Genomic DNA, 18,140 nt, shown 5'->3' on the forward strand with positions numbered 1-18,140 from the left:
AGGAAGTAATAAGGAAAAACGTGACAAAAAGCCACTCCTGTTTATTATATTTATGTATGCCAGTGGAAATTTTATACACTAATACTCACTGCAGTTTGGCCTCTGAGTAACACAAATTTGTTCATTGCATTCCATAAATTGAGACCTTTCCAACGATATATAACACATGGCTCTCTCTTCTTTTCTATGGTTTCATCAACTCTGAATATAATTGTTGTGATAACAAATTTGTAAATGATGAGAACGATTAAAAATAATTAAAAAGCATTATTTAAGAATTGGTAGGATCAGCTATATGCATTGTAAATATTCTAAGCTTTAAATGACACCTATTTTGTTCAGATCAAGCAAGTGGTTATTAATTTATTATGCGATTGTTATTTATTTTTATCCGCAGTGTGTGCCCCCCACATAAGCTCAGTTCAATTAATCCTTTTATCAATAATTTTTTTATTAAGTTAAAAAAAGGAGTACAAAACCTGTCATAATTACTAAAAAAGAAGTTGATAAAATGCAATATCTTATCTTGTGATATTATATGCAATATGAGAGATTGTAGTGACCGGGAACAAAATGAACACAACACAAGGGTTAAAACCCAACAAACTTCTTTTTGTGAAATATTTAGCATGACAAGCGTTTGTGCTATTTTTCTTAAAAAAAAAAAAGGCCACTTGGTTTGATATTTTCTTACAGAATGCAATTGCATTCATACATTTGTAAGTGTGGTTTTAGTTTCCAAACACTTCTTGGGGCCACTGTACATAACTGCAGCACAAGCAAGACGCTAATGTCTCCGGGTATTATCATCTAATCACAAACGCTCCAATCAAAGCATTTGAAAACAATGGGGCGTATTTCAATACAACAAGCAGCTTATTCTAAAAGGATTACAGAGCAACCTCATCAGTATGGGAGTAACGAGTCAGGTTTCATCATCAGGATTTTTGCCATTTCCACTTAGCTTGCTCAAGGCCGTTGTCTAAGGCGAGAGAGTTTAAGACTCCAGACGAACTCTAAACACTATAAAGAGCTTCAATCACTCAGCTGCAATGCTGTAATATCCTGTATCACTGTCTAAGAAACTACATCTGACACAGAGGCCGACACAGGGCTTCCTGATAGTTTCTTTTCAAAATAAACATGAAATAGTTCTCTCTAATGCTTTTGAGAGAGCAAATAATCATCTTCGTTATGCCTATAATCTGAGGGCTAATGGTTACTATAGGGCATGTACACACACATGCAAAAACACACAAAACATGATTTGTTTTACATAATGGTGGGGACCTCCCAAAGATTTTGACTGTTTTCAAACTAGGCTAATTACAATTATTACAGACTTATTCTGACCCAAGCCCTAAAAAAAAAAAAAAAAGCATTTTAACATGTGAAAGACATTTCGTCCCTTTCCGAAGCAGTTTTTCTAGTAGGGATCATGGTGCAACAATGTAGTAAATATATACATACACATTTTTAAGAAATGAGAATGACATTTTTGTTGCATTAATTATCTTTCAGTAGAATATAGTTGATCTTCTTTCGGAAGAGAGTATACACTCTTTTTCCTTTTGATTTTGGGGTGAAATATGACTTTGACATGTTCTTGACAGGTTTTGTGAGGTTCACCAAGTGGCATTGCGAGGGGGGGCCTCGTGGGCTTAAGCCCCTGATATATTGCCTGAAGTCCAAGATGATTTTTGAAGATTCACACATTTCACTTGACTTTGTTCGGCCAGTAGTCTGTCTGTCCGTGATGAAAAGCAGTGGCTGCTGGCCGTGGTAGATTATCACTTGTGCGTTCATTTAGTTCACCGCAGAAACAACCGGTTGGCAGATGTGTCAGCTGGGTTTTAAAGCCCTCGCATTGAACACTACCTGTTCCGGCCAATAGCTATGACTAAAGTCACTCGGTAGGTTTCATCAAACTGTCATCGTTTCAAAGAGCTGAAGAGCGAAAATGTGGAACCAGCTAGGTTCTATCCACTGTTCAGCCCCTTTATCTCTTCCAACCCCAGCAACCCCTTCGATTCACCCTCTAATACCTTAGTGAGGACATTTGGTCCCATAAAGGTGTCAAACATGTTCAACACAAGCATGGTAAAGATTGCATTTCTGAAGGGATGGTCATAAAATGCAGTCATGAACAACTGTGATTTACACTAGAACAACCGACTTACATTGATGATCACTCCCTTATCCAGCAAGCTTTGTTTCTTTGCAGTCATGACAAAGTAGTGCGTGTTGTCCCTGTAATAGACAATGTTTTCCAAATCAACCCCTGTACAAAAGACAAATGAGATCCATTAGTGTGTTTGTGCAAATGACAAGTGTTTCCACAATGGATGACAATTGTATTAATGGTTTTTGATTATGAATTGGCTAAGATGAACAGCGCTCTCTCATTAACTTTGATGAGACTATTCCAAATTACGCCTGTCTAAGAAGAATACAGTTCAGTTTTTCACACCTCTTACTTTTAGGAGGGGAGCCATTACACATTGATGTTAATTATGTTTCAGCATTTGAATTATGATGCATTTTGGATTTAAAAATAATTTAGGAGCATGCCACCATTTATAAACAATGCAGTAGGCAGAACATTGCTAGGTTTGCTGAGTATTATAATATATGTCCAAGAGAACAAGAGGATCGTTGCAGTACTGGTTTAGGACCCCAAGTTATAAGGTTTTTCTTAACTTGAAGGGTTAGTTCACTCAAAAATCAAAATTCTGTCATCATTTACTCACCTTTATGTTATTTATGTTGTTAGTGAGTCACCATTCACTTGTATGGAAAAAAGATGCTATGGAAGTGAATGGTGACTGAGGCTTTTATTCTGCCCAACACCCCTTTTGTGTTCCACAGAAGAAAAAGTCATACACATCTGGGATGGCATGAGGGTGAGTAAATAATGACATCTTTAACACATTTAAAGGAACAGTTCACTCCAAAATGAAAATTCTGTCATCATTTACTCACCCTCATGCCATCCCAGAAGTGTATGACTTTCTTTCTTCTGTGTAACAAAGATTTTTAGAAGAATATCTCAGCTCTGTTGGTCATCACAATACAAGTGAACGGTGACCAGAACTCAGAAGGTCCAAAAAGGACATAAAGGCAGCATAAGTAATCCATATGGCTCCAGTGGTTAAAACCATATCTTCTGAAGAGATAGGATAGGTGTGGGTGAAAATCTCCACTTTTGAGTAACCCTAATAGGTGGCTAAATGTGAAAGTAAAAAAAGTCACTTCCACACCAGAATGTGGAATTTAAAGTGAAAGTGTATATTTAAATTAAAAAAGGACTTAAATATTGATCTGTTTCTCACCCAATCATATCGCTACTGAAGACATGGGTTTTAAACACTTTCACGCTGCCTTTATGTCCTTATTGGACCTTCTGAGTTCTGGTCACCATTCACTTGCATTTTATGGACTTACACAGCTGAAATATTCTTTTAAAAATCTTAATTTGTGTTCAGTAGAAGAAAAAAAAAAAAAAAAAAAAGTCATACACATCTGGGATGGCATGAGGGGGAGTAAATTATGAGAGAATTTTCATTTTTGGGTGCAGTATCTCTTTAAGGTGTTTGTTGCAACAGGCTGCAGGTTTCACCATACCCGTCTCCTCCTTCAGCTCCAGGAAGAACTTCTGGTTGAAGATGAAGGCCACGCCACTGATCTCCTCCACTTTGGCCTCTGCAGTGGTGTTGCGATTGACGAAGTTTGCCGTGATGGCGATGGCTAATTTTCCTCTGAACTCCTTCCTCTTAAAGCCTGCAGTAGAATTTGTAAGCACAATATGAAAGTAATTTTTAATATTTTTACAGTTTTGTTTTCTATTCTGTAAATATGCTTTGGAAAAATATGTATTGTAAAGATTCAGTTTAATTGAATCATTGCGAAAAAAAGTAGTTTGGTAATCAAACACGGTCTGTGCTACGGACAGGAATGAGATCTCAAATTGTGCGGTTTATTAAGTATGCTACAACTTTTCTTGGGGACTTACAATTTTTACCTGGTAGATGATAAAACAGGCATTTTACTGACATCTTTGATTATAAGATACTGCTGTAGGTGTAATGTTCTTAAAAGGTAAACACGTCAATAACAATCAATAGATAATTTAATTGCTAATGCAGCATACTGACAAGAAATGACCTTTCAGGTCCAAAATGTAGGCTGTTTTGCCTAATTGATAACTGAAAAACAAAAGTGTTTGCACAAAAATAATTACATAAGACAGTCTTTGCACCCTCCTGTGTGATAGCAGCAATGTTATCTTTTCCTTTCATGGAAGCAGACATACGACAAGCGTTCATTTATCACCTCTAACCCACAATAATCACATGACTTCTCTGTTCACAAGCAGTTTGGGTCCTTCTCACAAGCCTGGGTGCAATCTGGCAAATCAAGGTTCAAAGGTTTATGCTTAATATAAAAAAAAAACAAAAAAAACAAACAAAAATGAGTCGGTAACATTTTACATAAAGGTTTTATTTGTTAAAATCATTTACTGCATTAAGTATCATAAACAATTACAAATATATATTTTTACAGCATTTATTAATCTTTGTTAATGTTAGTAAATAAAAATACAATTGTTCATTGTTAGTTCCCCAGTCGCGATATTTTCCTGTCAACGTTCTCGGGAGGGTGTGTAAGTAAATGCATTCTGCGGGAGACGCTTATGAAAACACAAAGAGGGTGCACAATGGATAAACCCATCTGTGTAGCACATGATCATCGAGTGAAACCCCAACCCACTCTGATGACTGACAGGGGCCCAGCGAAACGATAAGCCCCGGGGCCCAGGACCTTAATGCGGCCCTGACCACCACACCGTATAATAGCATACTGCTATTATTATTTCAGCAGTATATGGTATGTATACCATTCACAGTATGCAAATTTCCTGTATGCTATGAAAATCCTGATGACCTACATTTGCCAAAATGCAATCTGCTTGACTTGTCCTTCCTTTTCCAGTTTGATGAATGAACCAGATAGTAATAACCAAATATTTTTTTTCTCTTTTAACATCACGTTCTTGCCTCATTTGACCAGACTACCAAATGTTAACAGACTTTATAAACACAAAATTGGACTAAAAATGCTTCAGAATCATTTTTATTTCCAAGACAGTAGCTGGACACGGCTCGCTGAATTTAACATGCCACGTTATGAGCTCATGTTATGCGACAAATTAAGTGGGGTTCCACATACTATTTTATAAAACAACAACAAAAAATTCAGTAAGCTAGCATTCCAAGCTTAACTGTGTCAGCAGGAAGCAATGAAAGGACCCCCGTTCCACCCCTCCTGTGGCTATTTGGAAAACTTCCTGTCAAAGACAAAGAGTTCACTCGTGTGAACTCGAGTGAGCGAGCATGTTAAAGGTATAGTTCACCCAAAAATTACAATTCTCTCATCATTTACTCTCCCACATGTGTATGATATTCTTTCTTCTGCTGAACACAAATTAAGATTTTTAAAAGAATATTTCAGCTCTGTAGGTCCATACAATGCAAGTGAATGGTGGACAGAACTTTGAAGCTAAAGTCAGCATAAATATTATCCATAAGATTCCAGTGATTTAATCAATGTCTTCTGAAGTGATCCAGTTGGTTTTGGGTGAGAACAGACCAAAATCAAACTCATTTTTCACTGTACATCTTGCCATTGCAGTCTCTAGGCATGATCATGATTTCAAGCTCAATTACACTTCCTAGTGCTTGACACATGTGCAGAGTGCTAGATGGCACTATGGGAAGCGTAATCAAGCTTGAAATCATGATCGCCAAGGAGACTGCTGACATGATGTACAGTGAAAAAGGAGTCACATTTTGGTCTGTTCTAACCCAAAACCAACTGGACCACTTCTGAAGATATTGATTAAACCACTGGAGTTTGATGGATTATGTTTATGCTGACTTGATCTGCTTTTTTGAGCTCAAATTTCTGGCCACTATTCACCTGCATTGAAAGGACCTACAAAGTTGAGATTCTTCTAAAAATCTTCATTTGTGTTCAGCAAAAGAAAGAAAGTCTTACACATCTGGGATGGCATGAGAATGAGTAAATGATGAGAGAATTTTCATTTTTGGGTTAACTAAACTTTAAGGCCTTTTAGCAAGTTTTATTATGCTTGAGAGCCAAATTATGGAATAAAAACCATTTATAAGAGCTGGAAAAAAATCTTCAAAGCAATAAATATGGAATATAAATAAAAACACAGTTTTATGCACATTGAACAGACTTCCTGTGCCATTTTCTAAGGTGATCTAGATATCATTCAGCACTGAGGTTTAAATCTTAGGGTTAGAGTTTTGTTCAGATCCCTAACCTCAAGCATGAGTAATAGTAGTAGTAATAGTGATGCTTGCCTTAGCAAACACTACTAATTATACCATGACATCAAAACATGCTTGGAAGGGATTAAATGCAGGAAATTGCTTTAAATAATTGTATAGCTGCTCATTTATTAAAAGGTTTAGGTAGGATCAACATTAATCCAAGAGGAAGTACCATTTCAGACTGGATTGATATGTTTGTATATGTTTGTTTCTTTAACAAATGAACTTCCTCTAAGTTGAGTCAAACAAGACCATAATTAACTTCCAGCGGATTTGTTCCAACAGTAAAAATGTCACAAGTTCAAGCACCACATTTTATCAAGAACTATCAGTTATAAGTCGACATCCTATTTAGATACCATATTTGGTAACACTTTTAGTAATTTACTACATGCTTACCATCAAGAGTGCTTCTCCTCCCATCTGCTCCAATTATCACATCAAATTCATAATCCGAGACTGGGTGATCAGACGGGCGGATCTCAGCCCTCCATCCTGACCCTGAAATGCACACACCCAATTGGTTAAATTCACAAGGGACTCATCAGAAAATTAACAAACTTAGGTTGTCCTTTCTTTTGTTTACCACAGTTGTAGAGCATTTTCAGCTCAGTGTGCTTTGTACCAATAGGTCCAAATGAACCACTAAGCCATGTTTAAAGTGGCCATTCAGCAAGGAGGCTTTTCAGATACTGGAGAACAGCTTAATATATCGGAAAATAAACCCTTTGTGTTCCATCCATGTTTAACACCTCTATAAATTGATGTTTAGCCAATGGTGCTTTTTTGACCAGCAATGTATAGCTGGAGAGGTGCTATAGACCCCAATGACCCTTGCTCTATACAGTTGTGCTCAAAAGTTTGCATACCCTTAGAGAATTGGTAATATATGTACCATTTTTAAAGAAAACACGAGTGAGCAGGCAAAACACATTTCTTTTATTTCTTATGGGATTCATATTCAACTGTAGGTTATAACAGAATGGCACAATCATAAAACAAAACATGGCAGCAAAGAAAAAAAAATAAAATGACCCCTGTGCAAAAGTCTGCATACCCTTAGTTCTTAATACTGTGTATTGCCCCCTTTAGCATCAATGACAGCGTGCAGTCTTTTGTAATAGTTGTCTATGAGGCCCCAAATTCTTGCAGGTGGTATAGCTGCCCATTCATCTTGGCAAAATGCCTCCAGGTCATGCAAAGTCTTTGGTCGTCTTGCATGAACCGCATGTTTGAGATCTCCCCAGAGTGGCTCGATGATATTAAGGTCAGGAGACTGTGATGGCCACTCCAGAACCTTCACCTTTTTCTGCTGTAACCACTGGAGGGTCAACTTGGCCTTGTGCTTAGGGTCACTGTTGTGCTAGAAAGTCCAAGAGCGTCCCATGCGCAGCTTTCATGCAGAAGAATGCAAATTGTCTGCCAGTATTTTCTGATAACATGCAGCATTTTTCACAAGATTCCCCGTGCCTTTAGAGCTCACACACCCCCAAAACATCAGTGAGCCACCAACATGCTTCACAGTGGGGATGGTATTCTTTTCACTATAGGCCTTGTTGACCCCTCTCCAAACATAACACATATGGTTGTGACCATAAAGCTCTGTTTTGGTTTCGTCACTCCAAATTACAGTGTGCCAGAAGGTGTGAGGCGTGTCAAGGTGTTGTCAGGCATAATGTAACCGGGCTTTTTTGTGGCATTGGTGCAGTAAAGGCTTCTTTCTGGCAACTCAACCATGCAGCTAATTTTTGTTCAAGTATTGTCGTATTGTGCTCCTTGAAACAACCACACAGTCTTTTTCCAGAGCAGCCTGTATTTCTCCAGAGGTTACCTGTGGGTTTTTCTTTGTATCCCAAACAATTCTTCTGGCTGTTGTGGCTGAAATCCTTCTTGGTCTACCTGACCTTGGCTTGGTATCAAGAGATCCCCGAATTTTAAACTTCTTAATAAGTGATTGAACAGTACTGACTGGCATTTTCAAGGCTTCAGATATCTTTTTATATCCTTTTCCATCTTTATAAAGTTCCATTACCTTGTTACGCAGGTCTTTTGACAGTTCTTTTCTGCTCCCCATGGCTCAGTATCTAGCCTGCTCAGTGCATCCACGTGAGAGCTAACAAACTCATTGACTATTTATACACAGAAACTAAGTGCAATTTAAAAAGCCACAGGTGTGGGAAATTATCCTTTAACTGCCATTTAAACCTGTGTGTGTCACCTTGTGTGTCTGTAACAAGGCTAAACATTCAAAGATATGTAAACTTTTGATCAGGGCCATTTGGGTGATTTCTGTTATCATTATGATTTGAAAAGGAGCCAAACAATTATGTGATAATAAATGGCTTCATATGATCACAATCCTTAAATAAAAGAGAGGTTTTTTTGCATGATCAGTCATATTTTCAAAATCAATGACAAAATTTCACAATTTCTGCCAGGGTATGCAAACTTTTGAGCACAACTGTATATAGAATAGAACTGAGGGTTTATCATTTACACAGTGCAGATTGGTGAGTGCCACTGACGTGAAAGAATGACACAAAACGTCTTGGTATTAACAGCATGTATGCATCAAGGCTATGTAGTGGGAAGGCGTCAGTTTTCATGTTCTGGTTTAGCCCTTCTTCTACTTCCATAAATCCACTAGGAACTTGAAGTAAAAAGTTACAACAATCTCTCGGTAGTTCGACATTTAAACAGTGTTAGGCCCATTGTGTGTTAAAACTACATAACGATACTTTCATTTGTCTGTGATGTCATTCTTAAAACAAAACCTCTGTGCATGCATGTGTGTTTTGTTTTTGCATGTGGCAAAAGAGAGTGTTAAGACATTAGACGGAAGTTAATGATTACCAGCTAAATGAGTAGTCATACTTTCCAGACCATGTGATTTCTTACGTGGTACGCTGAGGTGCTAATAAAACAAGTAGTGATGGCTGATATAATTTTGAATAATATAAATAGTTATTTTGTTATGGCTGCATGGGATTCTGTTATGTTGGCTTGGAGTGTCTCAGATCTATCAGGTTCCATGATGCACAATCAATGTGAGCTAAGGACACAGTGTTCAATGCAGTGCCAACCACAGGGACAAGCTTACATAAGATACATGTTCCAGTCCACTGAATCCTGTCCTCGGAAGCAAGAAAAGCTTGCTGACAATGATATGAAGTACTCAAAACTACACAGTACACACTGATCTCTGAAATCCCTATTTAATGGCATGCAAGAAAACTGAATGCTGATTTGTCAATTACCATTACTGCCTTGGTCCTCAGGCGGCTCCAGAAGTTTGACAAACTCCACGTTGACATGTACCTCCACCCCAACAATCAGAGCGATCTTTAAGAGCATGAGCTGTAGCTGACGAATGCCTGAAAATAGAAGGAATTCACATGAAATTCACTAGGAAATAATTTTGCCATGACCTATTGCTGGTGTTGGACACAAGTCCATTTGCCCAATAGAACACATTAGTCTGGTTAAATAAGTAAAAATCCAATTCATTTTCACCACAGGCGAATCGATTTTTAACAATAACCGTGAGCTCCGAGGTTGTTCATTGATGGTATATACTGCTGTTGAAGCCATCAGTCTTTTTTTAGATGCATTTAAAAGAGGAATTCCAGGTAAAGAACTACACTACCTATAATACTGAAGAGAACAGATCCACCAATCAGAGAATCATGCCGAACAAAGCGCATCAAAAGAGCTCTGAAGCGACTGCAAACTACACTCTTAAACTACTTATATCTTTGTAAATATCTGAATATTTTGCATAAAATTTCAAATTTGTTTTTATACTTAAAATCAGCAGTTTGAAATTTACCCATTTCTTTTATTTTTTTATTCATCTTGTACCTTTGTCTTTTTGTCCAATTTTATTTGAATTCTTTCTGCCTCAAATCAAAGTTTATAATGTTGCAATTTACCTAGGAGCTGGTTGGTTTGATTCATGACTTTGAACTCTTTTATGAGGAAAGTTATTTAAACACTTTGAAAAACATCTGGAACCAAGACGGCTGTAAATGTGCGCAGGGACTGTTGCACACTAGACCAGCTTAGCTAGTGTTCATTTCCTCTTTTCTGCTAAATCTACAGAGCAACAGCAAAATAAATTATATTGAGTGACTCTGGAGTCTGAATTGATTGTGATACAAAGACTGGGTACTGTGAAATATGAATATATTATAAAGACAATAAGTAGACAATGTCTTTCTATTGTGTTGTCGCTGGTGGCATGCAAAAAAAATAAAATAAAATAAAATAAATAAATAAATAAAAAAACGACAAAACCAGTGCAGTCTGATTCACAAACAAATGACACTTATGAGCTGATTCTTTCAATGAATCAGATTTGAATCAGTCTAATGAATTTAAAGGGGCTCCCTTACTGCAGAAACAGAATTCCAAGTTTGTGCTGCTGAACTATCAAGGCCTATTCACACCAAAATCGTGACAAATTTGCGAGACAAACTGCAGACGAAAGGTCTATTCATGCTGAGACCGTTACGAATAAAATGAAAAACATTTTCACCCCTAATTTCACCTCTGAACAGTAGGTTGTTGCTGTTAAGGCATTTATTTACCTGATTTGACATGAATGTATTATTATAATTTCCTTACAATGGGATGGGTTGGCAGAGCTTGAAAAAGATAGAATGTCAGACTGTCGAAACTTAAAATCTCTTCATGTAGGCTCATACACAGATCCTTGCATGTGATTACAACATGTATCATAACAGGAACATGTAGCACATGTCTCTGGCTAGGTTCCTACTGTGAAATCATATCTAATTCTCATGTTATGCTGTCTCTACTTGTCAAGTGAGGGTACTGATAGGGAATATGAGACAAACACAGTCAAGAATGTATTACAGTTTTGTAATTAAAGGTATAGTTTGCCCAATAATTAAATACTGTGTTGACATTTACTCACGCTCATGTTGTTTCAAACCTGTATACCTATCTTCTGTGGGACACAAAAAGAGATGTTAAGGTAGAATGTTAGCCTCAGTCAACATTCAGTTTCACTGCATCTTTTTTTTTACTATGCAATGAAAGTAAGTGGTGACTGAGGCCAACATTCTGCTTAACTCTTTTGATTTCCACAGAAATATGACAAAGTCATACAGTTTTGAAACGACATGTGGGTGAGCCAATAATTTTCTTTTTGGGAGAACTATCCTTTTAAAATGTGGTTTCTGGTTAGAGCAGGTGAGACCTACTGATGTGGTCTATAGATCCGGCGCAGAACTTCCCATAGAACTTCTTAGCTCCAAGGTTCCTGAGGTCATGGATGGTGTAAGGCCAAAGGTGCAGAACATTGTTCCTGGAGAAGGTGTCCCTCTTTTCAATCACTACCACCTTGGCCCCCAGCAAGGCTAATTCTATAGCTGTCCGAAAGCCACAGGGGCCGCCACCAATAATGAAACACTGTGGAAACAGTACATGGTAACATTAATTAAAGCACTTATCTTCAAGACCAGAAGTTCACCAAGAGCAGATGTTTGACAAATGTGGTCAACAAACTGTTCTGGGATGTACTGAAGTGCTTAAGCCCCTTCAAACAAGCTTGTCTTTCATTGGAGAGCTGCTAAAAGTGAAAGGACTGTCAACAAAATCAAAGACTAAATTACCTAATTTTCTCTCTCAGTTTTCAACTGTACAAATAGAGTGGGCTCACTTGGCATAATCAAATTGAATGATTTCATTCTTCCCACAAAACAACTTAACTTGTCACTTCAAGCCCTGATCCAAGCAAGTACAAACACAAGTATTAACGAAAAGGTGCTGTATAGAATTTTTAAAGGTTTGGACAGAAATGACGCCGTGTATCCAGACTGCTTTATCTGTGTGTAAAAACAGGCAGACTGTGGCAGGGCGGAGCCGGGCCGTGATTCTGCACACCAGGCCCCTAATCAGGCTGATCAAGCCCGAGAGGGATAAGGCCAACCGGAGACGGCAATTCGACAGAGAGAGAATCACAGGCAGCTGACCTGTATGTGTTTGGTTGTGTCTTTGTTTTTACTTGTCTGTCACAATAGTCCACGGATTATGACTGTAGTTAGATTCACCAATGGTGATACTTGTTGTGCCATGTACTGTACTTTCTATAAAAATAAATAAATAAATAAATAAAAACATAGATAAGTGCTGTGGATTATTTGTCCCAGTATGGTGTCTACACTGACATATCCATAAAAGGCTGGATTAAAAACAGTCATAAAGTGGGAAAGCAGTTTAATTGCACTTTTACTGTCAGATTTGTATTGTAAGGGTGTGCATGGATGGGCACCAGTAGGCATCAGCTTAAAACATCACTGTGAGCCTTGGTCTCTTTAAATTTCTCTGGCAGTTTTGTGCCAGAAAAAAAAAGTGTTAACAGCAGCTGACCTTGCATTTAAAAGCCAAGCTGAAGGATTAAACTCACAGTCTCTCAAGCAAGGAAGACCACCAGGAAAGTACAGTATAGGGTTGCAACGGTATGAGATTTTCACGGTACGATAACGGTCTCAGAAAATATCATGGTTTCACGGTATATGGTATTACACAATTATTATTTTCAATTACAATGACCCTTATAGGAGTGAAAGCAGAAATGCTTTATTATAATTGAAACTTGAAACCATTTTTTAAAATGGAAGTGTGTTAAAAAAAAACACACAAAAAAAACTCCCTTTTGAAAATAAATAGAATAAATAAGAAAGCTAAAAGAATAATAATAATAATAATAATAATAAATAAATAATAATAAACTGAATTATAAACATGATAAAAAAATAGCATGTAACTATAACATGTTATATAACTAAAGCATGTTAGCTTACATGGCAGCATAGCATGTTAAATTAACTACTAAATGAAAAATAACATCAGCTGTGTGAGCTTTTAAAGTAATATCCTATGATTATTAATAATTAACATATACTGTAGGTGTGCGACAGCGCAGCCAGACTGCTCCTGTCTGTACCTTTAACTCAGTAGTTCTCAACTGGTTTTGCTTCAGGACCCAGATTTTACATTGGAAATCAAGTGGTGACCCACCATAGTAAAAACGTAACCTGTATTTAATGTATCCTGGGTCGCATTTCCTTTTATGTTGTATAGTTTGGTTCATGGCTTTCAAGTACAAGGACATGCATCAAGTGACATTATTTTTGTTGTTGACGTCAACAACAAAAGCGACAGGAAGTTTTCTCTCCCCCCCTTTTAAAAACTGAAGAGCATATTTATTTATAGGTTATGAGCCCATTATTATCCCATTTGTTTCCTAATTTCAAACATAATTCAAACAGAACATACATATTACACAGGAGGAAAGGCTCCTCATTACCATGGTTAGGTCAGTGTAGCTAGTCTTTAATAATAGTAATTACAAATTATAGTATTTATGAAAAAAGTACTAGCTGAAAACACATCTTGAAACTTTAACTACAACTGCCACTGTTGTTATAAAATTAGGTCTAATAGATTCTACCTTTAGATTATTTCATATGAAACTATAACATTTTGTCAAAATATAACAGTTACTTTTACTCATGTAAAATCGTGAAACAATTTTGTAAAGGTGATGATGTATAAAGAAAAAATTTAGTGCATAGCACAGTGTTGCTCTTTTCCTCCTCAGTGCTGTTTGGCATGTCAGGGCTGCCTACTGTTTGAGAGGTTCGAATTGACTTCCTCCGTAACACTTTAAACTAGAAAAGTCTCACTAGAATTGAAATTGGTCAAATCAGTTTTGAGGTCTGCACTCCGCAATATCGAGGGAAGCCCGGTTGTTGCATGTGTGCGCCAGAGAGAAGAGCAGATCATGATCGCGAGCTGGTTCCGTTACACTCGTGTGAAAGTGCAGATGAGAAGCCTTTAGCTAATTGCGAGATTATCATTAAATCTGCCACTTACCTTTTGGGTCGTGACCCACCTGTTGAGAAACACTGCTTTAACTCACACACACTCACTTATGTCAGACCCCCTCGCCTTGCTTCTCTCTGACATTTTCTCCGCTGCATGTGTGTGTGTGTGGGGCAAGTTGACAGGCAGTCAAGGAGAGAATTGAGATGCGCACGCGTAGGTGAGATTCTCCGTCCCGTTGCATTTTTTTTCTCAATACCGTAGATAAGCAAATGTACATGACATGAAAACAGTCAATTTTCATACCGCGGTATACCATGAAACCGGTATACCACTGCAACCCAGGTACAGTACAAACTGAAAATGGGCCAACGCAAATCTGGCAGTACTAAAAATTCATACTATAAGCACAGTAACATCTTAGATTGAAAAACAATTCACCAATAAAAAAAAAATAAACTTCACAAGTCAATAAATCAATATTCAATACATGGGCTTATCTTTAATAACTCTGTGCTAAATTGAACAAACCACTACTGTCCTTAACCCTTATGGACTGTTCATCATTAAATCACGTTCCAATTGTTCCCGGTCAAAAGTGACCGGAATCAATAAATGTGTAATTGTTTTTTAATTGTTATGAAAAATGTAACAACTCTAAATTCAATCATGTAAAAGCAATAAATGTGCATTTTGGGTGGGTTTTTGGGTATTAAGACCTTTGTTTTGTATATAAATAAAGTGAAATTCTCAAATACTGAACCAATCGTCATAAATTATATACCATTTGAAAGCTTAAAGTCTCAAACTGTGCTGTTCATTTTATAAAAAGAAAAATCAGATGAAATTCCAAGTACTAGAAGGCTACAGAGAGCTACTTATTCATCCCTGGTTGAAGAGAAGATGATTTCTAGATTTTGTAACAAGTTCTGCATTTAGATAGACATTTAAATATTATCAAAGACTACTTGTCAAATTTTAGCATTTTGTTTGATTTGTTTGAGGTTATTTTTGTCAGTTTTTGCATACCTAAAATGAGTAGAATAACAAGAAATAACCTAATTTATCTCTGATTGTAACTAGATGAATGTGTGTGTGCGTGTGTGTTCAGCATTGTAGATGTGTTATGGCCTCACCAATTCATTTTAGTGTGTGTGTGTTCATTGTGGTTGTTTTATTGATTTTTTATTTTTTTTATTGACAAATTTCAAAAAGATTGTTCCGTTTTATAGTCTGACCAGTTCAGTTTTGTGCATGTAAGTGCGTGTGTATATGTGTTACAATACTGATGTTTGGTGGTCTCACCATTTCATGTCTGTGTGTGTTTTTTCTGCATTGTGGCTTTTTTTTATTTATTTTTTTATTTTCTATAATAAATAATGAAAAATAAAATAAAAAATTTAGTGTTTCCCATTCATTTCCTATGGCGGCCAATTTTGACCGGGAACAATACAGGTGTAAATTTTTCTTCTACCACTTAAACCAGAGGTGCCCGAACTTCTTCCTATGAAGGGCCAAAAATCAAACTTGACTGAAGGCAGTGGGCCAAAAGTAAATGTTGCATATGTCAAAATGTATTATTTTAAAATTAAATATTAATACTGCAAAACACACAAATCTCTAAAATTAAAATCATCAAGTGTCCTATACTTGCACAATGCACAAAATTGATTTCAATATCATTTTTATGTATGTTGTGTCTTTCTCATTTGTGAGTTACTTTGGATAAAATGTCTGCTAAACAACTAAATGTAAGCGATTTTCTGAAGTTTGAGTCCACCTGTGAAAATGTTTCTATTTTGCTTTTTACTATTTTAATTGTTTATTTTTCAGTAAAAAAAGATATTATCAGCATAACAGTTTGAGTGAAAAATTTGTGCAAAACCCGCATTTTGCATGTGAATTTTCACAGAGCATCTTGTGAAAGTGCTTTAATGAAAGAAAACCTGTTCTTTTGTACAAAATGAGTTAACACAGTTAATGTCACAAATTTGCTTATTTAATTACTGATCACAAAATTGTGTGGAATCTTAATTCCACCAGTCATACATTTTTCAAAATCACACAGAGGAGTGATCACTTACAAGCAACAGCGAAAGAGGAGCAGTCTATTTTATTTATATGAAGTTTTTCGCACCTGACCTGCATTCCAATCTACATCTTGATGTAATCCTTCATGATCACGCAGCGTGTTTTCATCAGCTGAATGGGAGTGTGACGAGACTCGCACTGCACGTGCAAGCCATTCGCGTATCACAAGCCGATCAACCATTTAGCCCTTTTCGGTGAATCGCACCTGTACAATCCTAAAACTTTATTTCCAGGTTTAATTTAGATTTTTTATCAGATTATGCTTTCTCTTTTAATGTAATTTTGAATGTGACCATGATTTAAAGACGGTGTACCAGTATGCTGAGTTGGAAATCAAGGATTAATAGTGGGGTTTTCCTTATATCATCACGTGTTGTTCTGAAAGCAAAAAGAAACAAATGAAACATGGGATGTAGGCTGTCATCTGCGCAGCCTGATCGAAGCAAAGCGGGAGCGTTTACTCGCGCGATTAACCAAAAGAGAAGCGCTGCTGGCGGGTGATGCGTGAATGGCTTGCACATGCTGCACAAGTCTGTTGGGTATACTGCAGTCTTGTCACATTTTAACTTTTTGTTTAGCCTCCCATTCAACTCATGAAAACACGCTGTATGATCATGAGGAAGGATTACATCAAGATGTAGATTGGAATGCAGGTGCAGAATTTCAAATGAATAAAATAGTCTACTCTCTCGCCGTTGCTGGCGTGCCAGTGATTAACCCTCCGCATGCCAGCATCGGTTGCCAACCCTTGAGTTAGACTGATTGAATCAACTCCAATTTCTTTGTGTGTGTGTTCAGATATTAAATGGGCAAAAAGTCACCAAGTCTCATACCTGTCAGTTAAAAGAAACCAGCTTTATTGAAGAAACAAAATTTATTTCAGTCAAAAATGACCAAACAGTGCATGAGGGTTAATGTTGTTGTTGTTCTTGTGGGGCAAGTCAAACTTATTTGGAAGGGACAAGGATTATATTAGAAAGACAAAGAACATGATGGTAAACTTAAACATATGCAAGGAACTACGACATACTTCATGCCAAAAAAGAACAGTGATCCTTGTAGAGACCTGCTTCAAAACACCACAAATAAACAGCAACCATAAGAACAAAAGCCACATTTATTTCAAATAGCATTAGCATTTAAGCTCCTTAACTGCGACACTTTAATGCAATACTATATGCTTTGAAGTTTCCAATTCTCGCAATACCTTTTCCAAGTGCTCATGAGGTCAAAAAGTCCACAGACACTGTGTAAAGCCACTATGCAAAACACTCATCAAGAAAATCTAACCTGAGATTGGCTCTTCTATTGACTGCTAAAAAAAAAAACGTGCAAACAAACACATGCACAAATATCCAGTTATTCAGTTATTGCGTAGTGGACTTAGAATTAGAGGTCGACCGATTTTGCCGATACGGTAACTAAGGTGGTGGTTTATAAAATGTCAAAAAAAAAACCTTCTTATTCTTTCCTTCCTATGATGGGCATGGACAAAGTGACTTAAATGATTAAATACCAGATGCAGTTTATTGTTCAACGAAAGCCCCAATAATAACCTGAAAAAACTCGCCATAGATTTTTGCCAATAACAATAGTTCCAAAAAGCAGCTATCGGTAAAACCGATATATCGGTCTACCTCTACTTAGAATTCAACAAGAAATCTAAATTGACCAGTTATAAATGCACATTACTTATTGGGCACAAATTATAAGTGTATGTTTTCTTTTTTTTTTTTTTGGATTTTTCCCCTTTTTCTCCCAATTTGGAATGCCCAATTCCCAATGTGCTTTTAAGTCCTCATGGTTGCATAGTGATTTGCCATTTGCCTCCACGTA

The 18,140-nt window shown here is 36.9% G+C and overlaps 1 protein-coding gene across 1 annotated transcript in view; it reads right to left on the minus strand.

Moving 5' to 3' along the window:
* Positions 1 to 18,140, minus strand: part of LOC127437354 (F-actin-monooxygenase mical2b-like) — a 76,393-nt gene that overhangs the window by 39,727 nt on the left and 18,526 nt on the right. Inside the window, exons 3-7 of the mRNA XM_051692181.1 lie at positions 11,588 to 11,795; positions 9,617 to 9,733; positions 6,759 to 6,860; positions 3,625 to 3,780; positions 2,181 to 2,281 (exon numbers count right to left, since the gene is read on the minus strand). Of these exons, the coding sequence (XP_051548141.1) occupies positions 2,181 to 2,281; positions 3,625 to 3,780; positions 6,759 to 6,860; positions 9,617 to 9,733; positions 11,588 to 11,795 (684 nt within the window). The remainder of the gene's footprint in view (positions 1 to 2,180; positions 2,282 to 3,624; positions 3,781 to 6,758; positions 6,861 to 9,616; positions 9,734 to 11,587; positions 11,796 to 18,140) is intronic.

This window comes from Myxocyprinus asiaticus, chromosome 48 (genome assembly GCF_019703515.2).
Source record: "Myxocyprinus asiaticus isolate MX2 ecotype Aquarium Trade chromosome 48, UBuf_Myxa_2, whole genome shotgun sequence".
In the NCBI taxonomy this organism is placed as follows: domain Eukaryota; kingdom Metazoa; phylum Chordata; class Actinopteri; order Cypriniformes; family Catostomidae; genus Myxocyprinus; species Myxocyprinus asiaticus.